This window comes from Notothenia rossii, assembly GCF_949606895.1.
Source record: "Notothenia rossii genome assembly, chromosome: 4".
Taxonomy (NCBI): domain Eukaryota; kingdom Metazoa; phylum Chordata; class Actinopteri; order Perciformes; family Nototheniidae; genus Notothenia; species Notothenia rossii.
Genome location: NC_136902.1, coordinates 39,285,895 through 39,298,852, shown reverse-complemented (window position 1 = coordinate 39,298,852; position 12,958 = coordinate 39,285,895). Strand labels below are relative to the sequence as shown.

Sequence of the window (12,958 nt, the reverse complement as noted above, 5' to 3'; positions counted from 1 at the left end):
CTTTAATTTCCCTTTAGGGGCTTTAGCTAACCTTGAGAGGAGTGTATAACTTATGGATGTTTGTCACTCTCTGGTATGACATGGTCATTACTCATTAAAAAAGTATTAACTTAGCATTACACAACTATATACACTCACAAATGGACAGTCTAAAGAGGGATTAAAGTTGATGCAGTCTTTTGTATTTTTTTGTACTTTTTGTATTCCTCTTTCGTTTTACTTTCTGTGACCTTTAGTTTGACTTCTAACACAAACAGAGGTGTGTAATGTGATACCACAAAAATGAATCGTTATCCATGCCGGTTCCAAAGGCTGAGGAACAGGTTTTACTGTAACACACACACACACACACACATACGCACACACACACACACACACACACACGCACACACACACACACACACACACACACACACACACACACACACACACGCACACACACACACACACGCACACACACATTCACACACACACGTCACACGTCACTGTACTTAGGCACTGAAAGAGGAAATCCCAGCCTGAGACTGAAGTCCGTCAACCGCACTCAACTCAAGAGCACTTCCTGTTCATGCAAGCACTTGCTGCTTCATCGCCAATAATAAAAACTCTGCCACAGGCTGCGGAACAGGATATTTCCAGCTGGTATTTATTGCTAAAAACCAAAGTTAGGTTTAAATCTTAACAGTAGAAATAGATCCAGTGGATGACTACGCTCCTTTAATCTGCTGAGACAAATGGAGAAGACGTCACAGCAACAGGTGAGTGTGTCCCTCCATAACACATGCTCTTTGTGTTTTCACTTCAAGGCTCATCTGTGATTAACTCGTCATTATTAACCTCCTTTCACATGTGATTTATTGATATATCAGTATCTCGAAAGTATCATGAATGAAGGCGCAACACAGTCAGTGGCAATTTAGATAATTTCATAGTAAAATACGGTTGGTAAACATCTGAGACTTACATTTCCTGTAAACATCACATGACAGGAGGAATAGAGAACTTTTACTTCCTGTGGTGGAAATTATGTTACACCATTTACATGTTGATGTAGGGCAAATAGCTTTTTATACCTGATGGTAATCATGTGCAGAGAGACATGAAATCACAAAATATCAGAAACCTCTACAATCAGATGTTTAAACTTCCTGTACACAGGATCAAAAGAGTTTCTGGGGAGACTTATTCATTGGAAGTTGAAGGTGACATTGCTTTAATTCACAAGTTGGAAGATCAGATGGAATAGTCTACATGTGTATGATCTGGTTGAAGAAATACACAATATATAATACTGTTTACACACTTTCCAAAAGCATACATGCATTTTTATGTATTTAGTGTCATCTGAGGTTTTGTCCAGCAGCAATCTCAGGCTATTGTAATTCATTATTTGTTGCACTTAGGCTCAATAATTTTGTGTCTATGGTATCAAAATGACATAATCATGTTCCCATAGAGACCCAGCAGGAACTAAGGCGAAACTAAGCAAGTATACCAAGGGGGGGAGGGGGTGCTTTTTTAAAGTGAAAAAAGTGACCTATGTACTCTAAAAATAACAAGGTTTGATTACTTTACAATTCAACAGGGGTATTTATGTTTCCATAACTTGGTTTATTGCTGGAGCTCACAGCAGGTGCAGGGTGAATACAGACACTTATCAGAAAGCTTTTTAAACATTTGTATAAAAATAAAACTGAAATGTTTTACTGCGGTCAAGAATAGGGTTTACAGGATTCCGTTATATAAAAAAGTCTGTTTGGATGTTTTTGCATTTTACATTGATATGGAATGGGAGGATGTGGCCCTGGTTCAATCCCCGCTGCAGTCAGCCTGTCATTGTGTCCCTGGGCAAGACACTTCACCCCACTTTGCTCCTGTGGGGATTTCCCACAGTACTGAATGTATGTAAGTCATAAAAGTGGATAAAAGGATAACGTTTCCAACAGGTGAGATGTACAGTAATGTAATGTAATATTTAACTGAACGCAGAAATACTGCTCAAACTCAAAAGCTAATGTGTCAGTGATGATCTGTTAATATATGAAAGGCTATGGAAGAGGCCTGGGTACTTTTAATTTCAATTCCTTGTAAGGTTTTGAATGCATGAAAGTAAGTAAATGATCTGCATACTTCTTCAACCTATGGTGCTTTCAGTGTTACAGAAAACACTTCCACCCAAGTCTGTGATAATGAAACCTTAGTGAAGCTGAGCCTTGAGGCCCCCTGAGGGTCTGGGTCCTGGGTCAGGGGTGGGAGAACTACTTTTACTTTAATCTGACAAGACCAATACAACAATGTAAACACGTTGTGTTTAAAGTCATGCATTTAGAGCGTATGGTGGTTGATTGATATCAGGCCTGGGGAGTAATTGATTACATGTAACAGGATTACACAAGCATGTTACAACAAAGGTTAAATCAAAAAGATATAATCAGGTTACTGTAGACAAATTGGGGATTACTAACAGGATTCCAATGTTAAAATAAATTGTAATATAAAGAATGATATATTACAAAGCACATGCAAACATTAAAACACTTGATGAGTATCAAAACACAAAGTGAAACAAGTGTTGAGTGAAACCAGAGCTGATCTTCCCTTCATCATCATGGCCTACTGTTCCAATAATGCTTTCACTTGATGAAATGTCACCGCATCTACTGTCTGTATTAAACTACAGAGTATTTTTTGTTTGTCAGATTTGATTTAAGATGTTTTTAAACTTTACTTTCACTGTAAATCTAGAGACTACTGCCTGAAAATGCAGTGTGTGTGTGTGTGTGTGTGTGTGTGTGTGTGTGTGTGTGTGTGTGTGTGTGTGTGTGTGTGTGTGTGTGTGTGTGTGTGTGTGTGTGTGTGTGTGTGTGTGTGTGTGTGTGTGTGTGTGTGTGTGTGTGTGTGTGTGTGTGTGTGTGCAAAAAACAGGTTTGTCTTAAGAAAAACTAAAATACAACTAAACATTTGTTTCTTTATTTTACTGTTTACATTGTCGTCTTTTCTCTTTTATTTATTTGCATTGCATTTAATATTGAGGTTATCCAAACATGATGGAAAGTAATCAGGTTACATTACTTTTATATTGTGACTCAGGTTCAGTTACTCATTACATTTTTTCACAGGTAATTCAAGTGTATTACATTTAAACAATGACCCTCCCAACCTTGTTTAATATTAACTGAAGTGCTGAAGGATGCAGAATCGAACAGGTGTGTGTGTGTGTGTGTGTGTGTGTGTGTGTGTGTGTGTGTGTGTGTGTGTGTGTGTGTGTGTGTGTGTGTGTGTGTGTGTGTGTGTGTGTGTGTGTGTGTGTGTGTGTGTGTGTGTGTGTGTGTGTGTGTGTGTGTGTGTGTGTGTGTGTGTGCGCGCGTGCCTGCAGGCATGGTCGCTACGGCAGCCATCTTCTCTTTGAAGTGAATGATAAGCCAGACGAAGAACGAGTGTGCACAGGTCTGAAGCAGTCTCTGTAGCACTCCAGCGGTCACCAGCCAGAGGCACCGATACCCTCTACATTCAGGGCTGGAGAAAGATTTTAGAGGCTCCAGATTTCCTTTTCAGCCTCTATGTGTGAGGGGTTTATCTGATCATAGTGTCTCATTCATATAGTGATGTTCCTTTAGTTTGGTGGTTGGGTTGCAAGGAGTTTGTTTTGTTTGCTACTGTCTTTTGGGGAGGTCCCTAAAAATGAAATGTTGAGCACTGCTTAGGAGATAAAATGCAGGTGACAGTAGATAGTTTGCTTTGTTGACATGTTGAGTATAGTTCTATCTCACACAGGCTCCACCCTCTACTGGGCTCTACGGGTACTACTCTCATCAATAGCCGCATTCACACCGCAGGACTTTCCCTGGTACTTTGGTTCTTTAGTTCCGTTAGTATCAATAATATCGCGTTAACACCGCCGGGACTACTCAATGCCGGGAACTCTTTTGGCCATTTTCAGTCCCTGCTAGAGAGGTGGTACGAACCTGGTGATAAAAGAGTGCCAATTTCTATTCTATTTCTATTGGCTGGGCGAATTGCAAACCATGCCCCGTTAGACTCTGAATTTTTTTGTTAGGCAGCCATTTTTTTCCTCGCTACAAAACCACATCCACACCTGAGCGAGTAGTTTTTTTGTACTTTACAGCAGTTATGACCACACGTACTACAACACCGGAGCGGTGGAATGATGAGGAAGTGTCGGCCCTTCTGGCAATTTACTCTGAGGACGGGATGCACCAGCTTCTACAGAAAGCAGTTCCCAACTCCAAATGTTTTGAGCGATGTTCGCAAAAGCTACTTGAGCGGCGTGATGCCGTTATTGTTATGTCTTGACTGTGCAATGAAACAAACAAACTGGCGAAGCTTTATTTATTGTGTGTGTCCCACCCCAAATTTGCAGAATAGAAGAATGTGAGAGCAGACAGGTGTCGGTGGCATACTTGCCAATGCAAAATGGGGATGGGGGGGGGGGGTGCTAGTGGATCGCTGGAGCTGTTGGATTAACATTAACATGCTTATTGTAGTTGTAAGTGCACTGCCTTGCGGCCTGTAGCACCGTCCTTGATGGAGCAGATGTGTGGGCTGGACCTGTATTTTACAGGAAAGTAGTGAGCAGAGAGTAGAGTAGTTGTCGATTCTTGTTCTGTTTTCTGTGAATATCTGCTTCACCCTCTCAGATTTTGAGTTGCGCGCTACTAAAGAGACGTGTTACCATGGAAACTAAACAATGGTGGAGCTGTATTAAAGTCCGAGTGGAAACAGTCGTGTGTAAATCTGATTTTGTCCGAAATCGGGAGAAATGCGGTAGAAATATGACCCCGGGAGGAAACCGGGAGAGGGCAATGAAATCGGGAGTCTCCCGCGAAAATCGGGAGGGTTGACAAGTATGGTCGGTGGTTGAATTTATCTATAATGTTGCAACCTTGTGCAGCAATGGCAGGTGCAGAAACACAAGTCTTACACACATAAACACAAGTAATTTATCATGTCATTTGTTTTAGATAAATAAGGGAAAAACACCAAACAACGGTTAATGTCCTTTTCCAAAATCAGCCTAAGGGGGTAATATATAATAAATACATAAAGATAAAGTCCATTGTTATAATGGGGTATTTTATTTGTAAATTACCCTTATAACCCAGCCTCATGGTGCACATGATTCTTTGCTTGGACATTTTGTTGGTTTGAGTCATTTGAGCTCGGATTCTAGTAGGGACATAAAGTAACACGTATCTTATGAAGATATGAACTTCATCTTGGTGAAGTTGATGCTGAATTCACTATTTAGTAGATAATCATGTGACACTTTATCTTTGCACTACGGTCTGTCTACTGAGCCTACCTATTATATATATATATATATATATATATATATATATATATATATATATATATATATATCATGTACAGCGGGTGGGCTGTATACCCCCTCCCCCGTGTAGTTCTTCTTCTCTCGTTTTTTTTGGTACTCGCCGTGAAGTGGTTTTGCGGCCTGCCAGAGAAGAAGAAGACGAAGTGACGTCAGCGTAATCTTGCCTCAGGGAAAGTACTGCGGTGTGAATGCGATTGGCACTAGCCTCCTGGTGGATTCAGTGCCGTGGATTCAGTGCCGTGGTACTTTAGTGCCGGCACTAAAGTACGGCAATCCTGCGGTGTGAAAGCGGCTATACGCGAGCGTTCCCACACTGAAGTTGTATAAACGTAGCTGGCAAATCAGGGCGACTCCGAGCCTACCTGAATGCACGCGCAGGCTCACAGTATATAAGGCGGCTACGCCTCCTGACTGTCATCACCTGAGCAGTCGCCCCTGCAGGAAACCCGTGCCTATCCCTCATGCCCAGCTTAATAGCGGGCGCCGATCCCCACCAGCTCTGTTTAGAGTGCCTGGACCACGCCGAAGACGAGCTCTAGGTGGTGGATGTGGGAGACCAGGATATGGCCGAGGCGACGCCACCAACGTTCGCCATCCCAGCCGTGCGGGTTATGGCTCCGTTTGCTGAGGAGGAAGAAGATGACTTCGTCCCCCCACCACTGCCGCCGAAGCCGGCCGCCTCCGCCAGGGGTTTTACGGTCTGGCCCGCCCGGCGCAACCGGCTTTCGTCTCGCCCCCGTTGCCAGATATCTGGCAGTGTGTGGAGGCGTCGAGGCAGCAGCCACTGAAAACGAGAGAACTGGTGGCAGGAATGGTAGGTATTCTAAGGGTGCGGGGCCGCAAGGAGACCTCATATATCCCTGCGTGCCCCCCCCTCGATTAGAGCCTTTGAGCGGATGGCCGCGGCTGCAAATAACACGGGTGTGTTGGGCGTCTCGCTGATTATTCCTCCGCAAGATGCCCCCACCTCGCCGGATCAGAGCGATTATTTGAACCGCAGCATCGGCCAAATTAATAACTTTATCCATGGTGTTGCAGCCGCTGCTGGCCGGGTGATGTCCCTGGCCGCAGTGGGATCACGAGAGACCCACGGCTGGCTGGGACTCCTGGCATTCTCAAAAAAGTGACCGTGATGATCTCTTGGGAGCCCCCGTGTCTACAGAGGGGCTCTTTGGATCGATAGCCTCGGTCACGCAGCATTTAAAAAGCAGCGTTTAAAAAGCAGCGCTATTGTTAGCACACTCCCACTGTAAACTGCAGTAAAGGAAGCAGCAGGTGGGCGCGCGCACGTGAGTGTAATGAACCGCAGAAAGTGCTGTCGAAGCACTCTGCGGGTTCAGGGACACTATAGCCGGTGTGTGGTTGTCAGAAAACAAACCTCGTCTGGTATAACGGCCCGTCCACACAGCAGCGTGCGTTGAAGCTTGCCGGCGGGCGTGTCTGAAACTCGATCAACAACCAATCACATGAATCTCCCGCCCCGGACACACAAGCACGCAGTTTGATTGGCTAGAGCTTGTACTAACTTTTGCAGCGAGTGACGCATAGCGACGCTCCCACAATGCAGTTCGGCGAAGCGTGACGTCACCCCATTCAAAGTGAACGGGCAAAAGCGTTTGAGCTTCAACGCACGCCGCTGTGTGGACGGGCCGTAATAGCTCCGATTAATGCATTTCACTGTGTGATCACAGCATTATTTTTACGGAGCTCAAGGCCCCTCGAGAGTTTGACGCTGTGCCCTTTCTATGTCAGTCCCCCATGGGCAAATCTTCCTTTTATGGAGGGTTTGGCGGCGGAGAATGCCCGTGGCCGAAAGGGGCAAATACACTACAACAGCTCAAAACACTTCCATTGGGAGGAACGTGTTGCAGTTTAAAAAAGGATGCGAATATAAAAAAAAATAATGTGCCAAAACACATGCAAAATATGTTCACCAACTCCACATCAAATGCGCAGCCTTTAGAAAACATTCACTATAAGTGCTGCCTAATCGAAATGCTGCAAACACAAAATGCTGCAGGAAGCTCAAAACACAACGGAAACCAGGGGACAATAATATGTCCCTGTTGGCACAGTTAGTCTGTTTCATAATTGTAAGTGTTTTGTCAGTTTAATTTAGATTATTGGCTTATACTAACTATAACTCAACTAATAAATAAACATTGATATAAATGTTATGTTAAAATATTCAGCAGCAGTATATAACATTAGCTCCACCAAGAAAACAAGCTGTGGTGAACAAATTAATGCATCAATAATCATAATCCGGTAATTTAGTACTGTATAGTCAAGATTCTGAAATGGGCCATTTTACTTTTGGTAATTGAATATATTGTGATGCTGATACTTTGTATTTTTACTTTCTTTTTACACTTAAGCACTTTTACTAAATTATAATACTTCTTCCACCGCTGTGAGGATTTGACATTGAGTCTCCGTCACTGTACAGTGGAATCTATCATTTTACTTTTGGCTTTAGTTTTGTGTACAACACATTAAACCCATAACTTTCTTAGCCAGGGGATTTTCCCAGAGAAGATCATTGACTGACGAAAGACGAAACTCAAAATGCAAATAATTCCACTCATGGCAAAATCAAACAGACATTGTTTATCAACTTTAACTAACTTACTGATATTAGAAGATGCTTTTCTTTATGTTGTGCTCCACTCCTACCCTGCCTTGATGCATACCAATCGTACACTGGTGGTTTATATTGCTCTGGAGTTTTCCCATAGGGCTTCATCATGTCCTGTCATTTTGGTTGGCTATAAATAGTGTCTCTGTCTTCCCATGCAGAAGCATTAAGGCTCATGTAGCTTACAGTTCATGCCGTATGAGTCTCCAGTTAAATATTCAAACAGGGGTCAGCAGCCCGACTGACTGAAACCTGCATCAACACACCAAGACCAGTCACTAATGGTAATGAGGAAATGGTTTCTATTTGCTTGTATTAGTTATTTTTGGTGATCAGGATACACATACCCAGACTCTGACACAGCAAAAAAAGTACAGTATTTGAGTCAAACAATTGCCATCTGATTAAAGATCTGCAGAGTGATCAGTTCTTCCGCTGGTGGCTGGAAGATTTTTAGCAACAGTAATAGGTTATTTTAATTTGAAATGTAGTGTTAAACATCAGAGACATGTCCCGGTAGAGACAGTAAATACTAATACTAAACCTGACCATGAGCAAATAGGATCCAATGAAGCGATGTTGGTTTAAAAGAGAAAATTGTGACGCAACAGTAGCACTAGATGAATCATCATTAGGAATCATATTATAAATATATATCCAACTTGCATGACCAGTAGCTGTTCAGATACTGACATGCTTTTTTAAAATTGTTATTATATATTTTTAAACCACTAATTGATGGTACACATTTATTCTTGGTTCTATATTTATTTAAACCCATCTTTATTCCTCTTTCTCTCAGCATTTGGAGACGCAGCTGCCTTCAAACTCAAGGAGTTTCAGCTTCTCATCTATGCGTATTAAAAGTAAGTGAATCATTATCACAAGTGATGTCAAATGTCTTGATTTAAATAAAGACAATTCCTGCTTCTCATTTAGCTTTTATTTTGTTGATAACGCATCACGATATCAATGTGAATTTCTGCAGAAAGGCACCACAGTAATGAAGAGGGAGGATTCACACGGCGGAGAGGGTTGATGTCTTTTTCATCAGTACGGGAGACATCGAGAAAGGGTAAACAATATACTGTCATAATTCCTTACAGTTCACTATTGTTACAATCTGCCAAAAACCATAGACATTTTCATACAATAAAATAAACATTAATTTCTTTGCCCATGAAAAACACCAACTGGCCAAAGATTAGAAGTGAAAACTTGTAGACATTTAATTCTTTTGTATTTCTAATCCTAGAGTCAGTCCAAGATGAGGCCTCAAAGCTCCACTGTACCGAGGACCAGGAGAACGAGACAGGTATGAAGGATAGCAGATCTGCAGAAGTGGGAATATGTCACACGTGTCCAAGTCACAAGCAAGTCTCCTACAAATCTTAAAGAGGCCCTATTCTGCCTTTTGGGGTTTTCCCCTCTCCTGTAGTTTTTTCTATAGGTTTCTGTGCATGTAAATGATCTGCAAAGGCTAAAATCCCTGTGTTCCCTCCAGACAGAGTTTCTCTCCCACACAACCCCCTTCACCTGATTACATGTAAAGTCAATGCAGAGAGGCGGACAGACGCGAATTCGCTCCGGTGGCGAGCATGAAGCGGTTGATGCGAATGCCGCGGCGCGAGTGAGGTAATTGGAGGGGGCCGCGACAACCGCTCGAGTTCAATTGTTTCTACTCGAGCGCCAAATTCACTTGACACGATCTCACGGTAGCCAATCAGCGGTGAGGATCTCAGCCTGTCGTCACTGACGTTGAACCAGAAAACCAAAACATCAGCCGTTAGCTGTTAGCACTCAGAGCTCACAGCTCCTCATATCTGTTCAGAAACTAGACAAAAGTTAAACATGAACAAAACACAGACTGTCTGTGTCATGGCGAATACATTCGCTGGTTTATTTATGCCTGTAGGCCGTTGTTATGAGTATGGAGCATATACAACGTTAGCTAAGCCTGATCGATGCGATCTCCATTCAGAAAACCCACATTTTAAAAGGTTGTTTGCCTGCCGTCTTGTTTGCAGACTTGTCAAAGCATGAATTCATGGTTTTTACTAACCAGTATCAGTATGTTGTTACTTCGGCATCATTTTGAAACGTGTATTACAATTAAATCACGGTACAATATGTTCATTTGGTTGTAGTTGTAGCCCCTTGGCCATTCTTGTTTGAATGATGCGAGTAAACACAGCTGACAGCCGCGGCAAAAGTCGAGCGCTTAGAGCGATGCGGTGAGAGGGATTAGAGCGAAGCGAATATTCGACATGTCACAGTAGAGACACAAAACACAATTTGAACCTGAAAATAAGCAACATAGGGCCCAATTTAAAAAACATGAAGTAAATGCTTACTCTGTTTTCCTACACTGGTACTTTACTTTTACTTAAGTACAAGATCTGAGTACTTGTTCCAGTTGAGAGTAGGCTACTAGAATCATAAACAGTCTTTTCCAGGAGTCTCGACCTGTTTAACAATCTTGTAAAAGCGGATGAAAAGTCATTAAAGTAAGCATGAGTCAGCTCCTGACGATGAACAGGTTCTAATTAAGGTTAAAGCTATTCTGCACTGAACTGACTCAACCAGTTTGAGTCACTGTGCTGGATGTTCAGGGTTACAGCTGGTTACAACAGATCCTGTTGAAGTTGACCTGTTGAGCCTCCATGGCGTATTTTCGTTGTTTTATCTTGATATGTGACTTACTTGATTTCGTTAAAGCCTATTGAAGAAGATCTTCCCTTACAGAGAAAAGAGGTTGAAAAAATATAATCAGAGATGGAATGTAAGTACATTTACTAATTTTGAGGTACTTTACTTGGGTAATTTCATGCCACATTCTATTTCTACTACACTACATTTCAGAGGGAAATAATATTTAATTCCATTTTCATTATCTGACCGCTTAAATTACTTGATTTGTCCATTCAAACTCATGTTTTTACTTAATGTATAAACTAAACAAGGCGAGACAAGGCAAGGCAAGTTTATTTATAGAGCACCTTTCAAAACAAGGCAATTCAAAGTGCTTTGCAAAAAAGAAATACATTAAGAGCATTAAGAAAATAGTGCAGTGGAAACACATTATAAAATGGCATTTGGCATAATACAATAAACATAAAAAATGCATGAATAAAAGTTAAAGTGCAGTGTGAGATATGAATAGTTCAATTAAAAGAAGCGGCAAAAAGAAAAGTCTTCAGCCTGGATTTAAAAGTAGTAAGAGTTGCAGTGGACCTGCAGGTTTCTGGTAGTTTGATCCAGATATTTGGAGCATAATAACTGAACGCTGCTTCTCCATGTTTAGTTCTGACTCTGTGGACAGAAAGCTGACCAGTCCCTGAAGACCTGAGGGTTCTGGATGGTTCATCCTTTGGCAGGAGGTCAGAAATGTATTTTGGCCACTAGACCATTCAATGCTTTATAAACCAGCAGCAGTATTTTGAAATCAATTATTTGAGATACAGGAAGCCAGTGTAAAGACCATAGAACTGGAGTGATGTGATCGACTTTCTTATTGTCGAGCAGCAGCGTTCTGAGTCAGCTAAAGCGTTCTAATATAATCTTTTAGCGAGACCTGTAAAGACACCATTACAGTAGTGGAGTCTACTGAAGATAAAAGCACGGACACTTTTGTCCAAATCCTGCTTTGACAATAGTCCATAAGAGCGTAATAATATAATAATTATAGTTCATAATTAGCATAATATCTCGTAGTGCAGATATCACTGTCAAATCAATCGACAAAGGGGAATACTTACTTCCGGGTATACAGGACGCTCACATTGCCTTTAAGGGCAGCCAACACAAACGAATGCCGTGCTTCCATGAGCGTCAAATCCCGCCGCAGATGGGAATACATTGCAATCAGTTGAAAGCTATTTGCGTCCCTTTATGAAGCTGAAGGAGCCTAGGAGCGTCCCAACTGCACGCCTCGGGGACCCTGACCAAGCGTCGCTCCTGGACGTTTATGGTCGTGAGAGTGTGTTGTTTAATCCTAAATATATTCTTAAGGCGATAGTATGAGCTGACCTAGTAATTGTTTTAATGTGACTGTTGAAAATCATCTGTGGTTTTGAACCCGACTGACTTTTATACGTTCTTTCTTGGCTCCAAAAACAATTACCTCAGTTTTATCTTTATTTAATTGGAGAAAGCACCTGTCTGGGCCTTGTGTGTGTGTGTGTGTGTGTGTGTGTGTGTGTGTGTGTGTGTGTGTGTGTGTGTGTGTGTGTGTGTGTGTGTGTGTGTGTGTGTGTGTGTGTGTGTGTGTGTGTGTGTGTGTGTGTGTGTGTGTGTGTGTGTGTGTGTGTGTGTGTGTGTGTGTGTGTGTGTGTGTGTGCGAGTGTGTGAGACTTTTGTGTTTCTGCCCCTGCCATTCTCGCACAAGGTTGCAACATTGTTGATAAATTCAAGCACCTGACACCTGTCTGCTCTCACATTCCCGCATTATGTCACACTCTATCCTAGCTGCAACATTTGGGGCGAGACACAATAAATAAAGCTTCGCCAGTTTGGGTCCTTATCACAACTGATCAAGGTGGCCAAAAGGTTCTCTGCTCAGAGGGCCTTGCAAATGATTTTGGAAGACAGAGAACCATTTGATGATGATGTAGAGGAAGAGGAAGAGGTTTCAGAACGTGAGGATCACATTTCGGAGAATTCTGAGTCTGACAGTGACTTTGAAGAAGAGGATGAGATTGAGCATCAGTTTACAAAAAAAAGACGAGCCACAGGATATCTGATCAGCGGAAAAAAGTAGTACTGTACTTTAATTCATTAATGTGATCTAACAAATGTAAATGGGCAAATATTAACCATATATGCTGTTTATATTGCTTGTAATTGGGATGAAATAAACATCTGTTGAGTATTTTAACATAAAATAGTTTGATTGTGTTGAATTGAAGCCAAAAAAGCCGCGGGTCCACCAGACCCACAAACCCTGGCTGAGTAACAAAAATATGAAC

General features: G+C 42.0%; 1 protein-coding gene across 1 annotated transcript in view; it reads left to right on the top strand.

Moving 5' to 3' along the window:
- Positions 1-530: 530 nt before the first annotated feature.
- dennd2da (DENN/MADD domain containing 2Da) overlaps positions 531-12,958 on the top strand; it is a 38,560-nt gene continuing 26,132 nt past the window's right edge. Inside the window, exons 1-4 of the mRNA XM_079674127.1 lie at positions 531-758; positions 8,794-8,857; positions 8,980-9,066; positions 9,247-9,306. Of these exons, the coding sequence (XP_079530253.1) occupies positions 735-758; positions 8,794-8,857; positions 8,980-9,066; positions 9,247-9,306 (235 nt within the window). The 5' untranslated portion in view covers positions 531-734. The remainder of the gene's footprint in view (positions 759-8,793; positions 8,858-8,979; positions 9,067-9,246; positions 9,307-12,958) is intronic.